The sequence below is a fragment of the Telopea speciosissima genome, chromosome 10 (assembly GCF_018873765.1).
Source record: "Telopea speciosissima isolate NSW1024214 ecotype Mountain lineage chromosome 10, Tspe_v1, whole genome shotgun sequence".
Lineage (NCBI taxonomy): Eukaryota > Viridiplantae > Streptophyta > Magnoliopsida > Proteales > Proteaceae > Telopea > Telopea speciosissima.
The window spans coordinates 7640251-7660892 of record NC_057925.1 but is presented as its reverse complement, the minus strand read 5'-3'; the positions used below and the strand labels follow the sequence as shown (position 1 = coordinate 7660892).

At 39.3% G+C, this 20642-nt stretch overlaps 1 protein-coding gene across 1 annotated transcript; it reads left to right on the top strand.

Moving 5' to 3' along the window:
- The first annotated feature begins 1693 nt into the window (after window positions 1-1693).
- On the top strand, window positions 1694-20018 carry LOC122643147 (notchless protein homolog). The gene is made up of 13 exons (XM_043836795.1): window positions 1694-2017; window positions 2458-2539; window positions 2642-2731; window positions 11724-11849; window positions 12758-12885; window positions 13536-13735; window positions 15177-15240; window positions 15505-15615; window positions 17566-17703; window positions 18109-18251; window positions 18328-18382; window positions 19418-19474; window positions 19573-20018. Exons 1-13 carry the CDS (start codon window positions 1868-1870, stop codon window positions 19651-19653), a joined length of 1425 nt encoding a protein of 474 aa, XP_043692730.1. The 5' UTR covers window positions 1694-1867; the 3' UTR covers window positions 19654-20018.
- Window positions 20019-20642: the final 624 nt, after the last annotated feature.

Sequence of the window (20642 nt, the reverse complement as noted above, 5' to 3'; positions counted from 1 at the left end):
CAGGTTAGATGGAGCTAAGATGAAAATCTCTGGTTCAATCTGGAAGGAAGAACATCCTTGACAACCTTGTACAAGTATAAATGCTGTTGGATTTGTCAATATCCTCATCCCATTCTCATCCCAGAAGAATCGTCGACATGGTGGCGAGGATGATGGGGAAGCAGCAGAAGCAGAATTGTCATTGCAGGAGGATGCAGATCTAATGGAGGCATTCAAGGTGTTCGACGAGAATGACAATGGAAAGATGGATGCGAAGAAATTAGGAGTGTTGTTTCCATCTCCGATTGGAAAGATGCGGTTGTTTGCCCTAAACCTCGGCGACTCGGTGGCTTCAACCATGTGGTTCATGGCCCTAGGCCGTTGAGATGGCAGTTGAGGTAATTTCTCCAACCTTTTTACATCTCTTCCTCTGTCTGATTCACAAAATCGTTTCAAAATTCTTTTTTTTCTCCGATGTTATTTTTTCGAGATATAAAGAGTCATCTAAATAGAAGCTTCTGTATACAGCTTCAGATTCATCTTCAAATTATCTTTTTTGAGAAGATGCCTTCAACCTCTGCAACAGAGGCTGCAAAACCAGCATTAGAAGCACCAAAAACCCCTGTGGAAATAGTAGATGTGTCGTTGAGATCGAATCAGATTGAGTTTAACTTTCTTGTGAAGACGGATTATGCTGAGGCGGTGAAGACAGCGGTTGCTGAGGCGGTAAAGGCGGTGGTGGAAGCTTCAAAGTCAGTTGTGGAAGCTCCAAAGGATTTGGCAGAGGTGGCGAAGATGGAGACGGCGAGTGTAGTGGCTAAGTTGGCGAATGTGAGGGAGGAAACAACAAAACTGGCTAAGATGCTGACGGAGGTGGAGAAGGAGACGACCAAGATGGCGAAGATGGAGTCCAATATTGCCAAACTAGATGGCGAAGATAGAGTCCGGATCACAACTCTTGTTCCTTTCTTTAATTTCTTTGTTTTTCCCCATTTATCCATGAATTAAAAGGTCTTTTTAAACTTATTCTCCATAAAACCTGCAACTCATCTTCCCCAATCGATTTGGGGAAGATGCGTTGCAGTTTTTATTTTTTTTTCTTTTCTTACAAGAGTAATTTTTTCATTTCACCTCTTATTTTTAACAGTGTTAGTTATGAACTGACGGAATGAGCTTATTTGTTACCGTTTGCAAACCTCAGGGGGATACGGAGAATTTTTCAAAACCGGGGGAGAAAATATCCTTTAGTCAAACTTCAGGGGTGGTATGTGTAAATTTTCATTTTTTTTTTCTTCTGATTCTATCCGTTTCAAACCCTAAACGATTTGGGAAAAAAAATTTCAGTTTCAAACATTTGGAGAAGATGAGGGCAATTTGGTCATTTTAGTCTTTAATTTTGGTGGGTTTTTATCAAAAGGGCATTTTGGTCATTAAATACCCTAAAACTAACCTCTAACGTCCCAGACTAACATGCTGGACCAAAGTGCTACAATGTTTTGACAGTAAGGGGAGTTTACAATTAAAAAAGTTGTAAGGCGGGCATTTGGACAAATGGACATTTTCAGGGGGGCATTTGTAAAAAACCCAAAAAAAAAAAAAAAGGCAGCCAGAGCTCGCTAAAGTGGGTGTCACTCGCCTTCTTCCTAAACCCTAAACTAAACCTCCTTAACTCCTTTACCAAAAAAAAAAAACCTCCTTAACTCCCTTTGCAGTATGCTAGAAGAAACTTTTTTTAACTTTCCCGCGGTCGGTTGATGTTGCAGGAACCGAAATTCCATCAATAATCCATCAATCAAGAGTGGTCAAGAAGAGAAAGAAAGACTTAACACTTCTTGGATTCTTGTTCTCTGTTTCTGAATAGCTCTCGTGCTCGTTATTGCACACAACAATGGAAGGTGGAGGCCAACAGGAGATGACTAACAACGTGATGTGCCTCTTAACTGATCCTGAAGGCACACCTCTCGGAGCTCCCATGTATCTTCCTCAGAACGCCGGGCCACTTCAGCTCCAGCTGATCGTCAACAAACTTCTCAATAACGTAATATTCTTGACTTGATACTAACCTTTCTATGGAGTTTTTTACTGTTTTGGGAGATTCTCTCACTTCGTTTCAAATCTCTTTGAATCTATGGACTCTGTTTTACTGCTTTAATCTTTCGCTCTTCGTTTTCAATGACCTCAATTGTTGTGACCGATCTCAAGTTGTTGCAGACCAATTGCTTTGTTTTTATATAAAGGCAATTACTTTTCCCTATTTTGTTTTGCTCAATAATCTTACGAGACCTGAAATGAAATAAAAATAGAAAAGAAGGTGCTTGTATACATTTGTGCAAGTTGGATACGGAGAAGGAGTTGTGGTTATACCTTTTTTTTTCTTCCCCCACTCCTTCTTGGTTTGGGAATTCATGGCTGTTTTACAGAATATAAATTCTTTGAATTGGTGGTTGAAGCCTTACTCCTTGTTTTCTGTTTGTTCAGGAGGAAAAATTGCCTTATTCTTTTTACATATCAGACCAGGAGCTTGTGGTGCAACTTGGATCTTACCTGGAGAAAAACAAAGGTTTGTAATTGTAGAATGAATCTTATTGAGTTACTGGTAAAATTATTATTGTTTTGGTGAAAATAATAAAAACTGATGTCTATTTTCAATTTTCCCACCCAGTTTCTGTTGAGAAGGCATTACGAATAGTTTACCAGCCGCAAGCAGTTTTCCGCATTCGTCCTGTTAATCGGTGTTCTGCAACTATTGCTGGTACGTGTCTTAAGTTCTTGCCTGATTTCTTTCTTGAATATGGTGTTGTTAATCTATTTGATATCTATTTTTGAAGGTCTATCTGATTGTATTGTGCATATGGGGAATAAGGTCCCTTCCTAGTCATGTGTCAACTAAATGTCACTCCTGCTTGTAGGTTGTTTTTGTGTGTGTGTGTGTGTGTGTGTGTGTGGGTAATGCACCATTCTAGCATGGGGTTTTTTGGTTTGAATATATATGATCACATAAATAATAAACACGGTCATTATGTACATATTATGTTAATTCTACGCTCCCCCTGCCACCATAAGGAAAAGTAGTACTGAAAATAAATTTGCGTACCAGATGACCATCCGTTTTGGGTTGTTTCAAAAGAAGTTCTGGTAGAAATTATAGTTTTGTAGCTCCCTCAATTATATGAGAACTGAGACATGCTGAAGATTGATGAAGCATGCACAAGCCTCGAGGACTGAAGCCTAATAGGTATTCATATTGGAGCTGTATAAGGGCCTGAAGGCAAAATAGCAGTCATGTCTAGTCATAATTGGGGGAGAAAAGTCTGTTAGTGTTTTAATTGTTATCAGGGTCTTTGATCTGGTTATTAAATTGCTATTGTTGGTTTTTCAAGTTATGAGTGCTCTTGTGACTAGCATGTCTTGCTTAAGTGATCACATGACCGTTCATGTAACTTCTGGCAGCCAAGTCTTGATTAGTGTCTGAGAGATCAGTTTAGTCTTTTTTTTTTCTTCCCTTTATTTATTTGAGATTTGTATAAGCAGATTGGTAACTAATGAGTTGAGTTTCTTTTGGGCCAATTAGCTCTGACTGTTGGTGTTTCATAGATAAATCCTAGGAATCCTTATTTCTTTCTAGGCCATATTATGTAATCTGACCTGAGGCTATTGTTGTCTAAATACTATATCATTGATGATCAGTTTCTTGAATCTTCAACAATCTCTTTAATTCAGGTCTAGTTATTATTATCGCAACATCCTACCTTGAGTACCAGCCGGACTAATTGAATTTTATGTTAGAAAATAATTTCTTTCCAAGATTTCTAGCCAGGCCACTTAGCTACAACATTGAATCAAGGGAGAAATGAAATTTCTCTTGACTGCAGTTACTGTTCTTCTTGCCTAAGCCTCTATTTCAAGTTTGACAGACATCTACTCTTCTTTGATACAGTTTATATCTTTTACCTCAACTCTCCTTGACCTTCTTGTTGTGCTTATGGCTTACTTTCAAATTCTTTCTGGTGAGTTCTAATAAATCAAGTAAAATTTAATGAACTACAAACACCCACAGGATAGAATCACAGTGAACTAGCTTAAGAAAGCTGAAGGGCAGAAAATAGAAGGTTCAATATCTCCCAAACCAGCCAGCTGATGGGGCAAAATACAGAGTTGCTAAAAAACTCCAGATCTGATGGTGCTGCAACTTTGGACAGATATATCTTTTCACCCAAAAACACCCAAAAAAAAAAAAAAAAAACTTTGGACAAATGTGGTCCTAAGAGGGAAGAACAACATATCCAAAGTGGGGTTTGTTCCAATGGTAGGCAAGGCTGGAATCTTTAAGAGAAGACTGAGAACACAAGCAAACAGAAACTACTGTTGTAGGACTAAATCTGAGAAATAGAGCTAGCAGAATATGGAGTGATTATTAACTGAACTACATCAATAAGAATGTAAGTAATAATGGTAGAATCCAACCCACACAATTAGTGTTTCAGAATACCTTGTAGGTACTCACACACTCCTTGTATAGCTTGCTGAAACTGAAAATAAGTGGAAGGGAAGAAAGGGGAAGAAAGAGGATATGACCTGGTTTCACCACCAAGACCTGTGGGAGGCTTCTCCACCCAACCAAGGCTTCACCACCTTGGGTTTGCTGCTGAATGACCACAGTTGCTTGCATCACATTAGAGCACACAATTTTTAATGCCAAAATCGTCTGGAGTGTCTCCCTTCTCTTGTATTTATAAAATTGAAAGTATGTAGTACAAGAATAATGAGTCTTAGCTACCTGCCAAGTAGCTTACAACTTAATAAAGTAACAATTCCGTAGAAGATCTAGTTGCTATAACACAAAAAAGAAAGAGAGAAAACCGAAATAGAAACTACTAAGTTGCTAAGGCTATTACAAAAGTAGAAACTAGTTTCTTAATCCCATATAAGATCTAAATCTCTAATATTTGGGCTTATTGTATTGGTCTATTACAATAAAAACTCCAAAATACTAAGCCAATGACCCATATAACCCATTGGGCACTCAAATTAAGCCTAATTTAAACCAAACTTGAACCATAGGTTCAGTTGGGCCCAATAAATTAAAGCAAATACAACACAAACAAGCCCATTTTTTTTGCTTGTTGGAATTCTGTATCACTTTCTTTTAAATATCTTTTGACTTCTAAAATTTACACTGCTTTAATAGTGTTGTTCAGGGGCCCTACTCATTCATTAGGAATGGTTTTCTTGAAACACCGACATTAGAGATCATCTTTGCTATTCTTTTTGCTAGTCATATACTTAAAACCTTTTTTTATTCCAAAATCTTTCTTACTACTGCCTCTATTATTTATTGCATGTGTTATCAGGTGTTGGTATTCGGTTCTCCACTTTAGCTCCTTTCTCTGTAGAGTTACATGTCCCTATATCTTTGTAGCAAGGTTCTAAATCTCGGTTTTGGTTGGCCAGCCAGAAACTGAGATTGTCTCGGTTTCGACCATATCTGAGGTCTAGATGATGTTTTTTTCCCCCTGATTCATGTTGTGCTGCCTATTTTTGACATTTGAACCCAATCCATGCATTTTTTTTTTGGGTGAATAAAAATTTCATTACCAAAAGAGAGAAGGAGAATTACAAAAGGCCCCACAACAGGAGGGCCAAACCAGCCAGCCTAAGCATTTGCCGGAGCAACCAAGGAAACATTGGAGAGACCCCAAAACTGAACAATGGTCCTGTTCCTAGGGGAGTCTATACAAGAAGAGGGGGGGAAGAAGAGATAACTTTGCTTTAATTTCAAAGGAAATGGAGTCCCAAATCTTCTGGTAAGTCCGAGAGTTGGAAGTCCATTTTCTCAAATTTCGCTCCATCCAGATATGGTTGAGGGTAGCACAAAAGGCCAACTTCCCGACCGCGTCACAAGTGGTGGATCCAGCAAAAGTCATATCAATCCAAATCCATTCTCTGGAGAAGGGAAGGATGCGTCTTCGGGTAGGCCAGCATTTGAGAAGGACTCCCTTCCAGTTCGATGAGATTGGGCATTCGAGAGAAGAGGTGGTTCAGGTCTTCATCATTGTTCCAGAGAGACAGCAGGTACGAGAGATTAAGATCCGGCGGCTGCGAAGAAAAGCTCGAGTAGGGAGACAGTTGTTGAAGACTCTCCAGCCGTGAAGCGTGCCTAGGAATGTGATGCTTGAACCAAAGAAGTCTATGCCAAGAAACCAAAGGGCCTTTCAGACGAATAAGATCCCAGGCAGCCTTTGAAGAGAAGGAGCAAGAGCTGTTAGGGAACCAAGTAACACAATCTCCTCTAGAAATAGCCCTTCGAGTAACCGAGTGAAGCTCATTCCAGAAAGGGGTGAGGATGGGGCCAGATGTTGGAGGAGCCCAACCATTGTGATGTAGAATATTGGCCACCAAAGAAAGTCTATGAAGGCCTGAGGAGTAAATGGATCTTGGAGTAACCCGGTGAAGAAGAATTCCCATAGGATGCCAGTTGTCAAGCCGGTAAGTAGATTGACCATCACCAATCTTTGGAGCGAATGACTTGAAGGACCAGGGGGTGCAAGGATTTTCCTCCAAACCCAAGAAGCATCGGGTAGAGCGGGAGCGATCCAAATGGAATTGTGGCGGAGGGGCCCCGAGTTGATCCAATCCACCCAAATGCTCTTTTTTTTTAGGCTATCTTCCATAGAAGCTTGATGATGCCAGCTGAGTTCACTTCTTTAATACGCCGAATACCCAACCCCCCTTCCTTCTTGGGAAGGCACACAGCAGCCCAGCTCAAGGGATGAAGGAACCTTGTGGCGTCAGAGCCCTTCCAAAGGAAAGAAGCCATAAGAGCTTCCATAGCCTTGATAGTAGACTGGGGGAGACCATAGACACCCGACCAGTAGATATAAGAGGCTTCCAAAACAGATCCGATGAGGACCAACTTGCCAAAGATAAGAAAGAAGCTTGCTTTTCCGAGTGAAGTCTCTTCCTGGATCATATCCAACAAAGGAGTACAATGGTGAGCAGAGAGCCTAGCAGGGATCAAAGGAATTCCCAAGTATTTGACAGCAAGACCCTCAAGGAACCTAGAGATGGCGAGGAAGCCGGCTTTGTCAATTTCAGAAACTCCAGCAAAGAAGATGAGAGTCTTGGAGTGGTTGATGCGAAGCCCTGATAACTCTTTGAATTGATGGAGGCAAAGCAAGATAGACTCTAAGGAGGCAATCGATGCCTTGGAGAAAATCATCAAGTCATCGGAAATGCCAAGTGAGTGAGCTTTAGGCCTTTACACTTTGGCAAAGGAATGATGAGTCTTGGTCGGTGCAAAGTCTGAATTTGCCTGGAAAGGATTTCCAAGGCAATAGTAAACAAGTAAGGGGAGAGAGGGCAGCCTTGTCGAATCCCCACAGAAGCTCCAAAGTACCCTGCTGGGCTACCATTGACCAAAACTGAGAACTTTGGGGAAGAGATGCAAGAGCTGATCCAGTGAACAAAGGGCAAAGGAAACCCCATTTGAGTCATCACTTGAGCAATGCAATCCCATCTAAGAGAATCAAAAGCTTTGTGGATGTCAATCTTCAGGAGCAACGACAGAGAGTGATTCTTTCTATCAAAGCCTCTGACAATATCATTACACGAAAGGATGTTATCGGAGATGTTCTCCGAGGGATGAAGGTCATTTGGTTGTCGCTCACCAATAGGTCCACTACACTCTTGAGTCTTCTAGCAAGAATTTTTGCAATAAATTTGTACAGAAGATTGCAAAGGGCAATGGGCCTAAAGTCATTCATGGCAATAGCACCTTCCTTTTTGGGTATAAGATAGAGGAAGGTGTGATTGATCCCATTAACTTGGTTGGGATTAAGGAAGAAGCTCTCATGGCGGCAATAAGGTCGACTTTGATGATGTCCCAAGCGACTAGAAAGAACCCCATACTAAAGCCATCCGGGCCAGGAGCTCCATTAACCTTGAGGGAGTGGATAGCTTTCACAATTTCTTCTTCTTTGGGGATAGCACTTAAGGATTCCAAAAATTCTGGAGCAATGAATTTGTTGAGCAAATGGTTAGGTATAGGGATCGATCTTGTTGAGGCCCGAGAAAATACCTTTGAAGTCTTTGCGACTGCTAGATCCTTAATATCCTTGACAGTGTTAACAAGAGAGCCATCCTGTCGAGAGAGTCAGGCAATAGAGTTAGCATTAACTCTAGCTTTGTGACCGGTGGAAATAAGTGAGTTAGAGTCACCCAAATCCAGCCACTTGATTCTAGATTTTTGTTTGAGAAAGCTTTCTTCCCTAGCTAGCAAGGTGGAGAGCTGGATAGAGACCTCTTTTTCTTCAACAACAAGGGATTCATTGAGCAAATCAGACTGCAGCCTAGATTGAATGGAAGCAAGTTTGTCCTTACACTCTTTAACTTGAACAATAATGTTGCCAAAGATGTTTAGGTTCCAATCCTTTAGGGCAGCCTTGACATTCTTAAGCCTCTTGGAGAAGGCTATAAGAGGGGTAGAGAAGGCATGGACAGGCTTTTGCCAAGCTTCAAGGACAACCGGGAGAAAGGTTGGATGAGAAGACCACATGTCAAAATATTTGAAGGGTTTGGGGCCAAAGGAAGTAAAGGGCTGGATAGCAATCGAGATGGGAGAGTGATCAGAGATGCCTGGGTTTTCAAAAGAAGCCTGGGAAGAAGGGAAGGAGTTAAGCCACTCTTCATTGACCAGAACTCTATCAAGCTTGCAGGCAATTCTACAGTTTCCAGACCTTTTATTGCTCCAGGTAAGGGGAAATCCACTCCATCTGAGTTTCACATAGAGAACTCTATCAAGCTTGCATCCAATCCATGCATTAGTTTCACATAGAGAACACACTCGAAATAATACTTGTGGTTTTGACCCAAGTTGGATATTGTATATTATTCTTAGACATGGTATCAAATAAGGTTTGACCGCTTTCCAACAAATCCAAGATTGCTTAACTCTGATTTATATTGAACGAGTTATGTTCTTCCCAACAAATCCAAGATTGCTCAACTCTGATTTATATTGAACGAGTTATGTTCCGGTCAAATTTAATTTGGTGTGCACGAATGCTGTTTAAAATCGCTCAAATAAATTTTTAGACATCAAAACAAATGAATATTTTACCGCTCTTTTGGTTTTTAGCAATGTTTTATCATATTAAGATTTATGGAATTTTAAGATTTGAGAAAAACCCCAGCATGTAAAAGTTGAAAATTGCACCTACTGTTGAAAATTCAGTTTTTGTTCTTGAACTGCAGGGTTGACTTTTTATCCTTTTAGAATTTTTGTTTTAACTATTTTTATTGGATTCAAATAGGTGGTATTTACTTAGTTATGAATAATATAAATGGAAATACATTTTTTAGACATCAAAACAAATGAATATTTTACCGCTCTTTTGGTTTTTAACACTGTTTTATCATATTAAGATTTATGGATTTTTTAGATTTGAGAAAAACCTTAGCATTTAAAAGTTGAAAATTGTACCTACTACTGAAAATCCAGTTTTTGTTCTTGAACTACGGGGTCGACTTTTTAGCCTTTTAGAATTTGATTTTTTTTAACTATTTTATTGGATTCAAATAGAGGGGTATGTACTTATTGGGAAGCAGTTTTCTGTGTGGGAGTGTGGCCTATGCCAGCACTCCCATGTGTCTATCTCTCTCCTCCTTAAAACAAGGGGGCAGAGGTGTCTTTTCACATGAGGAGGAAAGAGATAGACTCATGAGAGTGCTGGCGTAGGCCACACTCCCAGACAGAGATCTTTTTCCCTTACTTATTTATGAATAATATCTTAAGTAAATTAAAAAAAAAAATGCTATTTGGCATAAATAAGTTCTTGTCCTTATGGTGGTTGGGACCCCTCACTCTCTCTACCCTGGGGTTTGTAGTGTTTGGAATGACTTGCCTTCTATCCCCAGAAGGCCAACTGGTAGGGGTGATTGTGTTACTTGGTCGCCGGTTTCTTCGGGTTTTTTCAGTTCCAAGGCTGCGTGGGAGTTCATTTGATCTAGAGGCCCTTTGGTTCCCTGGAGGAAGATTGTTTGGTTCAAGCATCATATTCCCCACCATGGTTTCATGGTCTGGCGTATCTTCCTTCAACTGCTTCGCAACGTAATCCTTCCTTTGCCACCAGCAGAGTGCTATCTCCCCTATGTGCTGCCTTTGTTGGAATGCAATGGAAGATATAGAGCATCTTTTCTTGGCTTGCCCTATTGCCTACTCTATCTGGAAAGTTATTTTAGCCAAATGTTGGCCGAGAAGCCGAAGAATTCTGCCTTTTGCCAGGGAATGGATTTGGGTGGATATGTCTTTCGCTGGGAAATCCCTCTGTGACTTGATAGACAAGCTGGGTTTTTGTGTGGTCATCAACCATATTTGGATGGAGCGTAATCTCAGGAAATGGACTTCCAACTCTAGGATTCTCAGTCAGATTTGGGATCCCATTTCGTTTGAAATTAAAGCCAAGATCTTGGAAGCTCCCTTTTCTTGTATTGACTCCCCAAGGAGCAGGTATATTGTTGTCTCCTGGGATCTCCCCCTCTCCTCTCTCCAGGCCTCCGGCTCATCTGTTTGAGGTCTTGTTTTTGTGTATTTGTATTTTTCCCCTTCTTTCCCTCTTTGAGGGCTGTTGTAGTCCTCTTTCTCTTTGGTAATGAATTTATTTATTCACCCAAAAAAAAAAAGAGATCCTGTCCTGGTTTTTGGCATAAATAAGTATCTGTCCTAGTTTCGAGCCTGGTTTCCTCAAGTTTCAATGGGGATACGTGAATTTATATAGGTGTTCAGGCCAAAACTTGCGAAATTAATGAAATATGACCGAAACAGGGCCAAAACTGGTCGAAACAGGTCAAAACATTGCATTTTTTAACTCCTCCTTCAACTCGTCTTGGTCAGCTGTGAAACCGAGATATCTTGAGATTTAGTTCCATGCTCTGTAGCATATGGATTTGTGTACTGTCTTCATGTGCATCATATGGACCGTACAAAGCTTGGTGCCAAAGCTGTTCAACATGTTTTATCATTGTCATAATTATAATTTATTTTGTATCCTTCCAAATCAAAAGGGATAGAAGTGTTATCATGTGTATACGCAATAGTTTTGATGTCCATGTCTGTCTCTATTTTTTGTGTCTGATGACTTTGATCCTTTCTTCTCCAACATGAAGATTTCGTTCCAAGGGATGCATAAGGGTGAAGTTATGTTGTCTATTGTTTTTGTCCTGTCATTGTCTATATTTTTGACGGTGGTGGTAACTATCATGTGGTTTTGTGGAGATGAAGCATTATTAGTGTCTTTGAGATGGAGGTAGCCTACCACATCCCATGCCCCCCCCCCCCCCCCCCGGTCATGGCTATCTATGGTTTAATGCAATCTTCTCAGTACCGGTGTGATATATTGAGTACAGCCTTGAATTCACTCGGCTTCTACCGAAGTAAAGTAGACCATTCGGTCTTTGTCAAACATAGTAACCAAGGATGATTGCCTCGGTGGTTTATGTTGATGATATTACAGATTTGTCGGTATTTTTAAATTATTGCCCTTCCTTTTAGTATGTATATATATATCACTGTAACATCTTCAGTGAGAGCATATTGTTAGCTTTTTACATGTCGAGTAATAAATAGTTGTTATCCATGGATTAGGTTAATTTTATCAATAGTTTTGCCAAATTAGCCCTTTGGACGTATGTCGTTACTTCCTTCTAACCTCAAATAGTACTTGTGATTTGAACTTTTGATAGTGCAGGTCATACAGAAGCTGTACTCTCTGTTGCCTTTAGTCCTGATGGGCGACAATTGGCCAGCGGTTCTGGTGACACTACTGTCCGATTATGGGACCTGAATACTCAGACTCCATTACACACATGTGCAGGTTGAATACGGAGATTCGCTCCCCCCAAACCCCCCCCCCCCCATCTGTAATATTTTATAAGCAATGAATTACATTTCTCAGTTCATCTCATGATGTGTTTTCAATTTGATTAGGATCTGTGCTTTCATTTTCATCTTTTGGATTTGTACTACTATCTTACTGGGTTAGTTCCATTATGTCAATTTCCAATGATGTGGGTAGAGATACTTCCTTGCATAGGTTCAGAAGGGGAATTGTCTTGCTTCTTATTGCTTTTCCAGTTTTTTATAATGCCACAATCTTGAGAGTTATGGGTCTGTGTCCCCATGTAGTTTGCCCTTTGGAAATACGCTGTTACTTCCTTCTAACTCAACAAATTGGCAGCATATGCATGTGTTGCAGAAGAAGAGCGTTCAAAGCCTTTTATAGGTATACCTTTCATTAGTTCCTGGGGTTATGCCAATTTCTTGGAAGGCCCACTTTTTACCATTTATTTCTTGTTTTTCACTCAGAAATGAGCATCTATTATCGGGGCCTTATTGGAATTTCTTCAGAGGAGAAGTTTTTGCAAAATTATTTAGTAAATTGTAAATCTTTAATTTTTCTAGTTATTTGATAAATTGCAAACCTTTAAACATATTCCCTTTGCTTTCAAATTCTTCATGGAAGATTGACTCTATGGGAATCTCAATTAAACAACAAGTGTAAGAAAGTTGAGGAGGACAATCACACCTTGTCTGATATATACTTTTTCCCCATTTAATCGGCATCAGTCTCTTCTCCTTTCTTGAGTTGATATTCTTGATTAGTTTTTGAAGTTAAGAGTGGATTACTATTAGGTTGCTGATGGAGTGAATAGCTAGGTGAATACAACAACATTTTGGAAACTGTACCAACAGTGTGACATTGTCTTGCTTGAACATATGCAGGGCATAAAAATTGGGTTCTATGTATTGCTTGGTCACCTGATTCTAAACATCTTGTGAGTGGGAGCAAGGCTGGAGAACTTCAATGCTGGGACCCACTGACCGGGAAGCCATCAGGCAATCAACTTATTGTAAAGTCCTCATATTTGATAAGTTTATCTTTAATGTAGTGTTCTTTGCTAGAATGGTAATTTTCTTTTGAATCCATTAAATATTTGTGTGTTTGACCAACTTTATTGAGACGACTGGTTGAATGTTAAAGGCTTGCTTGGCTCATCCAGTCATATTGTTAGTCTCCTGGGTCCTTCCCTCTGATCTCCTCTCCCATCCCCCCCGGGGTTGAGGGTCTCCTCCTTGTATGTAGCATTGTTTAGTGTTTACATTTGGCAATCATGTACTGTATTCTCTTAGTCCACACCATGCTTTGGAAACCAAGGTTTGACATTTGTTCAACACCACCTTGGCTCACTTTTGTTGATTTTTTCTGGTTGTCAGGCTTGCGTAATTAAGACAAGTTCTCCATCCTCTTGTTGATTAATATATACTCAATCATGAGATGATTGTACTTCCATTGAAAAAAAGAAGAAAATAGTCCAGTATAGCTGAATCTCTTATCATTGTCTGTATTCTTGTTTCATGCAGTACTCACTTGTGGCATTGTGGTCTTTGTACTTGTTCATGAATCGTGATATACATATATTAGTTTCTGTCTTGATGAACGAGATGTTCTGAAGAATTTTCAGGTATTAAATATCAGTCTTTATTCTTTACCACATCTCAGGGCCACAAAAAGTGGATTACCGGTATTTCTTGGGAGCCAGTACATTTAAGAGCTCCATGCCGTCGCTTTGTAAGTTCTAGTAAAGATGGGGATGCACGCATATGGGATGTCTCATTAAGGAAATGCGTTATGTGCCTAAGCGGCCACACTCTTGCAGTAACTTGTGTGAAGTGGGGTGGAGATGGAATGATATATACGGGGTAAGCAAATACTTTTGTATTTCAAAAGTTTTTTCTGATAGGAAAATTTGAATTGTCAGAGTTTTTGTAGGATCCTGATCTAACCACTAATTTACCCAATACATCTTGGAACTGTGAATTCTTGGTTCATTTGAAAGGTAACTGAATAAGCTGTAAAAAACAAAAGCACCCTTGAGTTGTTTTAGAAAATGGACCCAAAGAAAAATGACGGAAATTTAATGACTTAATACTCCAAAAGAAAGTAGGTCATGTTAAAAATGTATGCAGAACCGCTCCTTGAGTCAAATATGATGTTGTAAAGGTGAAACACCATCATTCCTTGAAGCTTTAGATGGTCCACTTCTGGGACCTTTTCTTATTATTTGTTGTTATCATTATTTGTTCAAATGTAGCGAATATGGCATGTTTGGAATACCCAACTTGGATTGGTCTTTTCTTTCTTCTCACCTCCTCTTGATGAAAAATGACAGCTTTATCAATATAAGAAATGTATGAAGGTATTTAACGCACAAAAAACCAGATTAGCCGCCAAGCACTAATAATAGGAAAATTTTCAATGTAAAGGCAATTTATTTTGTGAGATCCAGTAAGTCCCAATTTAACACACTCATAGAAATGGAGTTATCAAAGGGAGGGGAGGGAGGAGAAAAATCAGCTACAAAGTCGGCCATTGTTGCATGGTTTCTTTTTATTGAAGGTGCCAGGGCTATAACCGTTTCCCTGTTTGGTTTCAAGCTTGGATTAGTCACAATGAACTTTCCCATTTCTTGAAAGCAAGGGTTGGTGATCCCCTTTAAAACTCTGAAACCAGTTGATGGGAAAGTTAGCTATTTGATAAGTTTGTCAATTTCAATAACTGCTCTGATGTGCGAGTTGAAGGCACTGAATCCACTGATTGATGGTTTCAATTGGCCTGACATTGCCACTTTCTGCTGACAAAGGAGATTGTTTATGTGGAAAGCTAGAAGTGGTTTATTTAGTGATCTTGTCCCTAGAAAGGGAAGGGACTCGGTATGTAGAAGTAAAGGGGAAAAAAATAAAATAAAATAAAATAAAATAAAAAAGACAAGGAGAGTTTGTCAAACGTGTTGCAATTCTTGCCAGATATAGTATATTATTGGTTGTCTTTTGCAACCATGGAGCGAGATGCTTAGCAAAGATGCCTTTCTGACAGTCTGGCCTAAATTTGGTTGATATTGCTAAAGAGATAAAAGAGCATGAATGTTGTCAAGGCAGGTAACTTCTGATCCTAAAATGATGGATAGAGAAAGAAAATGAACTGCAAATTTTGCAATTATTTGAACTTTTATATCTTCTTCTCATTCTTAAGAGAACATTTTCTTGGACTTCCTTTTACATTTAAACTTGGTTCATTTTTCTGAGTTTTAAATCTAGATTTATACGAGTTTCATAGGTAGGTTCTTTGGCTGAATTTTTGCAGCTCTCAAGATTGCACAATCAAAGTATGGGAAACTTCACAAGGGAAGCTGATCCGTGAATTGAAGGTAAATGCATTGCTTTCTTGTTATTCATGAAAATCTCATGTTCAGTGCTTTGTATTCACTTAACTTGTATCCAATAGTCAGCTTGGTTCATTTGTTCAGTTATCTGTTAGGTCTTTTCTCTTTCTATCATGGGTATAAACAAGGTTTTATACATAAACTGAATGTGTGGATTGGTTCTTTCAGATTCTGTGCAACAGTAATTACTAAAACAGCACTCCTAGGTTTATACAATTGCATTCACCTTTAGTATTGGTTTTATTTCAGGGTCATGGCCATTGGGTGAACTCTCTTGCATTGAGCACTGAATATGTTCTTCGTACTGGGGCATTTGATAATACTGGAAAACAGTATTCATCTCCGGAGGAAATGAAAGAGGTAATCATATTTCTTGCTTATAGAAGTTCAGACAAATCTGATACTCTCCTAGGACTGTTATGATCCCATATCAGTCATATAGGGGGTTGATCTCACATCAGTTATAGAAGTGATTTGGTGTGGGTTGATATGGTTGTGAGTTCCCTCACCTTGTATGCCGGTTTATGGGATTGAAATCTCCCAAGTTCGTATTAGTGGTATCAGAGCAGCCGATCCTCAGTCCTAACCCTCGCACGAACGAGGTGACCTGATGCTAGAGTGAAGCCGCTAGGAAAGGGCTACCTGCCGCTAGGCAGAGAGACCATGGATTAGAGTGGAGCCTCTTAGAAAGGGTTACCTGATCCGGAGTGGGCCGTTGTGGATGTCGGTTCGGAAGGCGTGGTGTATTGTTATGATCCCATATCAGTCATATGGGAGGCTGATCCCATATCGGTTACATAAGTGATTCGGTATGGGTTGATATGGTCTTGGATTCCCTTACCTTGTAAGCTGGTTTATGGGGTTGAGTTCTCCCAAGTTCATATCACAGTATGTTAAGAATTTCCTTTGAGCAGTAACTGAAGGTACGCAAATTAGAGCAAGAGGATATGAATGAAGAAACTAGTCCTGATAGAGTGGCAGGCAATTCAACAAAGCAAATCCAATGACTGTTGTCGAGTAGTTTTTTGAGATAATAGCTTTTGAATGTGGGTTTTGTAGGTTTCTTTTTGTAGGCAATTAATGGGCTGCACTTATCAGGGGCCAAATGGATTAAGTAGGATGACAAAAATATTAACCTATTTGGCTTCTGTCACATACAATGAGGGGCTAAATTAATAAAAAAGGTCGTACACAGTGCACGAGGCTCCCGCCACTGCAGGGTATGGGGGGGTTATAATGTACACAGCCTTACCCCTGCTTTCGCAGAAAGGCTGTTTCCAGATTCAAACCCGTGACCACTTGGTCACAATGGAGCAACCTTTACCGTTGAACCAAGGCAACCCCTAACCATTTATTGTGGATCAAAATTGGGATTGCACCGGAAGAAGATTATTATTCTGAGAACAGAACCCTTAATCTTTCGGAAAGGCAAAGGGGCTTGTGGATGAGGAGCAGGGGTTTCCTTATGGAAATCATGAGTGTTTTCTTTCTCCCATACATTGCACTTCTACTAGTGATTTCTTCTTTGCAATTATTAGAGTTTCATAGTCTTGCATTTTTTGCATATTCTGCTCAGGTGCCTTTATTTGTTCATATATTCATTAATTTATGACATTGATGAGGTTTGAAACTGCATTAATCTTATAATAGGTCAAAGAACTTGTGACTGGTGAGTTGGTTCAAGAAGAATGAAATTGTTTTCTTCTTGCTCAAGTGAATGTTTGATTTTCTGGTCAAAGAGAGGTTGCAAAGTGATTTGTTGCTCTCTCTCTCTCTCTCTCTCTCTCCATTTTTTATTTATTTCCCGGCTGTTGGTTATGGTTAATCTATAGCGTTAGTATCAGAGGGTGGACCTCGGCGCAACGGTAAGGTTGCTCCATTCGAGTCGGGGAACAACCTCTCTGCGAAGCGGGGGTATGGCTGTGTACATTATGAACCTCCTCAGACCCAGCTGTGGTGAGAGCCTCGTGCACTCTGTCTGCCCTTTGTTAGTATCCGAACCTTCAAATGTTACATCATTGCAGCAGATCAGTCTTGTTTATCACATTTGAGGCAAATGTAAAGAGTTTGAGTGCTTCTTTATCAATTCAAATAACTAGAGATTGGGTTAATTTTACTTTGCCTTCTTGCAATGCCCCTTGTTTTTATTCTTTATGTGATAACTTTCTTAAATGATCCCCTCTCTCGTTACCAAAAGAAAAGAAAGCAAATCCACAATTGCATTATGGTCAGCCTGGCGCCTGCAACTGTGTCCTTGTTTCTTCTTTTTCTTTTTCTTAACGACAATAAATGTTCTTCTGTTTTGTTTAGGTAGCTCAACAACGGTATGACAAAATGAAAGGCAATGCCCCAGAAAGGCTAGTTTCAGGGTCTGATGATTTCACCATGATCCTTTGGGAACCAGCTATTAGCAAGCACCCTAAGGCTCGTTTGACAGGTCACCAACAGGTAAAATTGTTTTTTAGCCACTTTCCACATCATATTATTGTCCTGTACTTATTCTTGCTTTAGTAGATGATGTTTTTTTCCATTGAAAAGTAATGAAAACTGTTTTGTAAATGGAGAAACACAAGTCTAATTCTATTTGCACTTTGGCCAAGTTGTTTGTCATGTCTATTGAACTTTAAATAGGAACAGGAACCTTTCCTTCTAAACTGGACTTATAAAGGACCTCAATCTTTCAATGCTGAAGCTTTTATTTATTATCTATGCGAGTAATTTTGTTTTTGTTTAATGTGCACTTCTGATATCTGCCAACAAGAATGCAGAGCTTCCTAATTTTCTTGGCAAAAACAATTACTTTGTTCTCATTGTTTGAAAGGAGTCAAAAGAGTTCTTGATTTTTCTTCCCAGCTCGTGAACCATGTTTACTTCTCACCTGATGGTCAATGGGTGGCAAGTGCCTCCTTTGACAAATCTGTCAAGTTATGGAATGGTATCACGGGAAAATTTGTTGCAGTTTTTCGTGGGCATGTGGGGCCTGTATACCAAATAAGGTATGGATTTCTCCTTTTTATTTTTCCATTGTTTTTCTCATTTGTGGCTAACCTGATTGTCCTTTGTGCTCTTCAGTTGGTCTGCTGACAGTAGGCTTCTCTTAAGTGGAAGCAAGGACTCTACATTAAAGGTATGTTGTATCCTTGTTATTCTGCATTTGTGTTTTAGCTGATAGTTTTGTAAGAATGAGGTTGGTTTACCTGTTATCTTATTTACCAGGGGAAAAAGTGTTCAATTTGTTAAGTTTTTCTTTATAAACTTCTCTAGTTATATTTCTGTTGTACAAGGGGAGGATGTCCTACTCCAGTAGTGTGGGGAGTTATTCCCACACCAACAACTTTTTCCCCCTTACATGGGTGTGTTTAATGGGGCTCAAACATCTATGAACATGTTGTTGACATCATTACCTTGTCATGGGTTAAATTTCAAACCAATTTGACTTTGTCAATATAATGTTTTGAAACTGTTTGAAAAACAAGGACATTTGAAACAAAACGAGGGTGACATGTATAGCCATATGCATGAGATGGACCCCCCAAATTTGACATGTAACTGGAGGAATTCCCTATTTATCTGATGGTTAGAATGACCAAATCATTTGTCCACATGGCAGAACAAGCTGTCCGTGTAAGAAACTTTTTTCCAGATAATTTTTTGGAACATAATTTAGCTAATGCCTTACGTTCTGTAATCTTGTGCTTTGATGTGCTTTTTTCTTTATGTTTTATGCTTTACTTATATGCCTATTATTTTATGTGGTTGAGTTTATACACTTGTATGATATTTATACATGATCACTAGTGTTATGCAAGACTGGAATTTGTTGTTGCTAAATGGGGATCTGAGCTGTCTCCTGTTAGCTGTGTTTGTGCCATCTCTGAATGGGTTATTTTGAAAAGGAAAAGAAAATCTCTTTTAGACCAGTTGCCCTCTTCTGATCATATCTAGATGCGTCAAACCAATTTCCATGGTTTGTCTCCCTAGGTTCCCTTTGGTATGGCTATCCTCTCCGTATATTCATGCCAAATAATTAGCTGGGCTCTAGGATGGTGATCATATATGTTAATCCTAATATTTTAGTAATCTGTACTGTATTAAGTATAAATTTCTCTCTCTGTTTATACTTTTTTACATTCTTTTTGATACTGGAGGGGTTATTATGTAGGTTTGGGATATACGTACAAACAAATTAAAACAGGACCTTCCAGGACATGCTGATGAGGTTCTCTCTCTCTCTCTCTCTCTCAGTTTGATCTACTAAACATCATCTTTACACATCAATTTGAATATGCATATTTTGCATTTCTTTCTTTTGGGAAGGTTTTTGCAGTGGATTGGAGTCCAGATGGTGAGAAGGTAGCCTCTGGTGGAAAGGACAGAGTATTGAAACTGTGGATGTGAATTAGATTGGTGGAAGGGGAGAGCTGGGGAGTGGCAACATGAATGGACGCCGTTGGACACACTGATAGTATGAAGATGGGGGTATCCACCATAAAGGATTTGGGTTTTTTTGGGAATGAGATTGGAGACCTTACTATTGTATGGGAAGGATTGACGGATACACACCAGTTGCATGCCAACAGAAAGGATTCGTCTTTTCATGTCTGAAATTTGTGCAAAATTCTATGTCGATGGGTTTGATATGAAGCAAGTGCGGAACTGAAATTGACCGGATCTAACACAAATGTTTTGAAGATCCTGCAAATCTGGAATGAATCCTCTTGGATGATGGGCTTCAATTTGGGAAGAATGGAAATTACTAATAATTTATGGTCCGTGAAACTCTGTTTTGTAGAATTTCGAATGGTTAGAATGAATATATTATTCTTCAGTGTACTGAGCAAAACATCTTGTCGAGACATCAAATTGAAGGCAAAAAATTAAAAAATATAAACGACTTATTATCTAGGTTTTCCATGTGGGATCGATGTGATTAAAATGCTGCGACCTTATAGTTGGTCATATTTAAACTTGAATAAGTCAGTTTATTTTTATAATTTTGTTGGTGAATTCAATTTTTTACACTCTTCCCATGCTTGTTTGCAGTTGAAATTTTCAGTCAGACGCTGTACGTTATTACAAAGAAAAAGACAGTACGTAGAAAGGGAAGGGTGGGATCCAGATCCTCTCCAACTATTTGGCCGTCAAAATTTTTTTCAATCATCCATCCAATGATTGGGAGGATTTGGATAGGCATTCCAACACATGCCAACATCTGGGAATATGTGTTCAAGTGCTTTCTGTCATTAAATGGGTGGTTTGAGAGGAGTTGGAGTTGAAAAGGATTTCTTTTCAGAAGGGATGTCATCCAAAATTTGGAACAGAATCCCATGTTCGCTTTTCGCTTCTATATTTAATACAGTTCATTCCCCTCTTGGAAGTTGGAACTC

Bases quoted from the DNA above. Each gene is read 5' to 3' on its own strand.
- LOC122643147 (XM_043836795.1), top strand. From the start codon at position 1,868: ATGGAAGGTGGAGGCCAACAGGAGATGACTAACAACGTGATGTGCCTC. The intron at 15,616-17,565 runs GTAATCATATTT...TGTTTTGTTTAG, and splicing joins CTCCGGAGGAAATGAAAGAG to GTAGCTCAACAACGGTATGA. The intron at 19,475-19,572 runs GTTCTCTCTCTC...TCTTTTGGGAAG, and splicing joins TTCCAGGACATGCTGATGAG to GTTTTTGCAGTGGATTGGAG.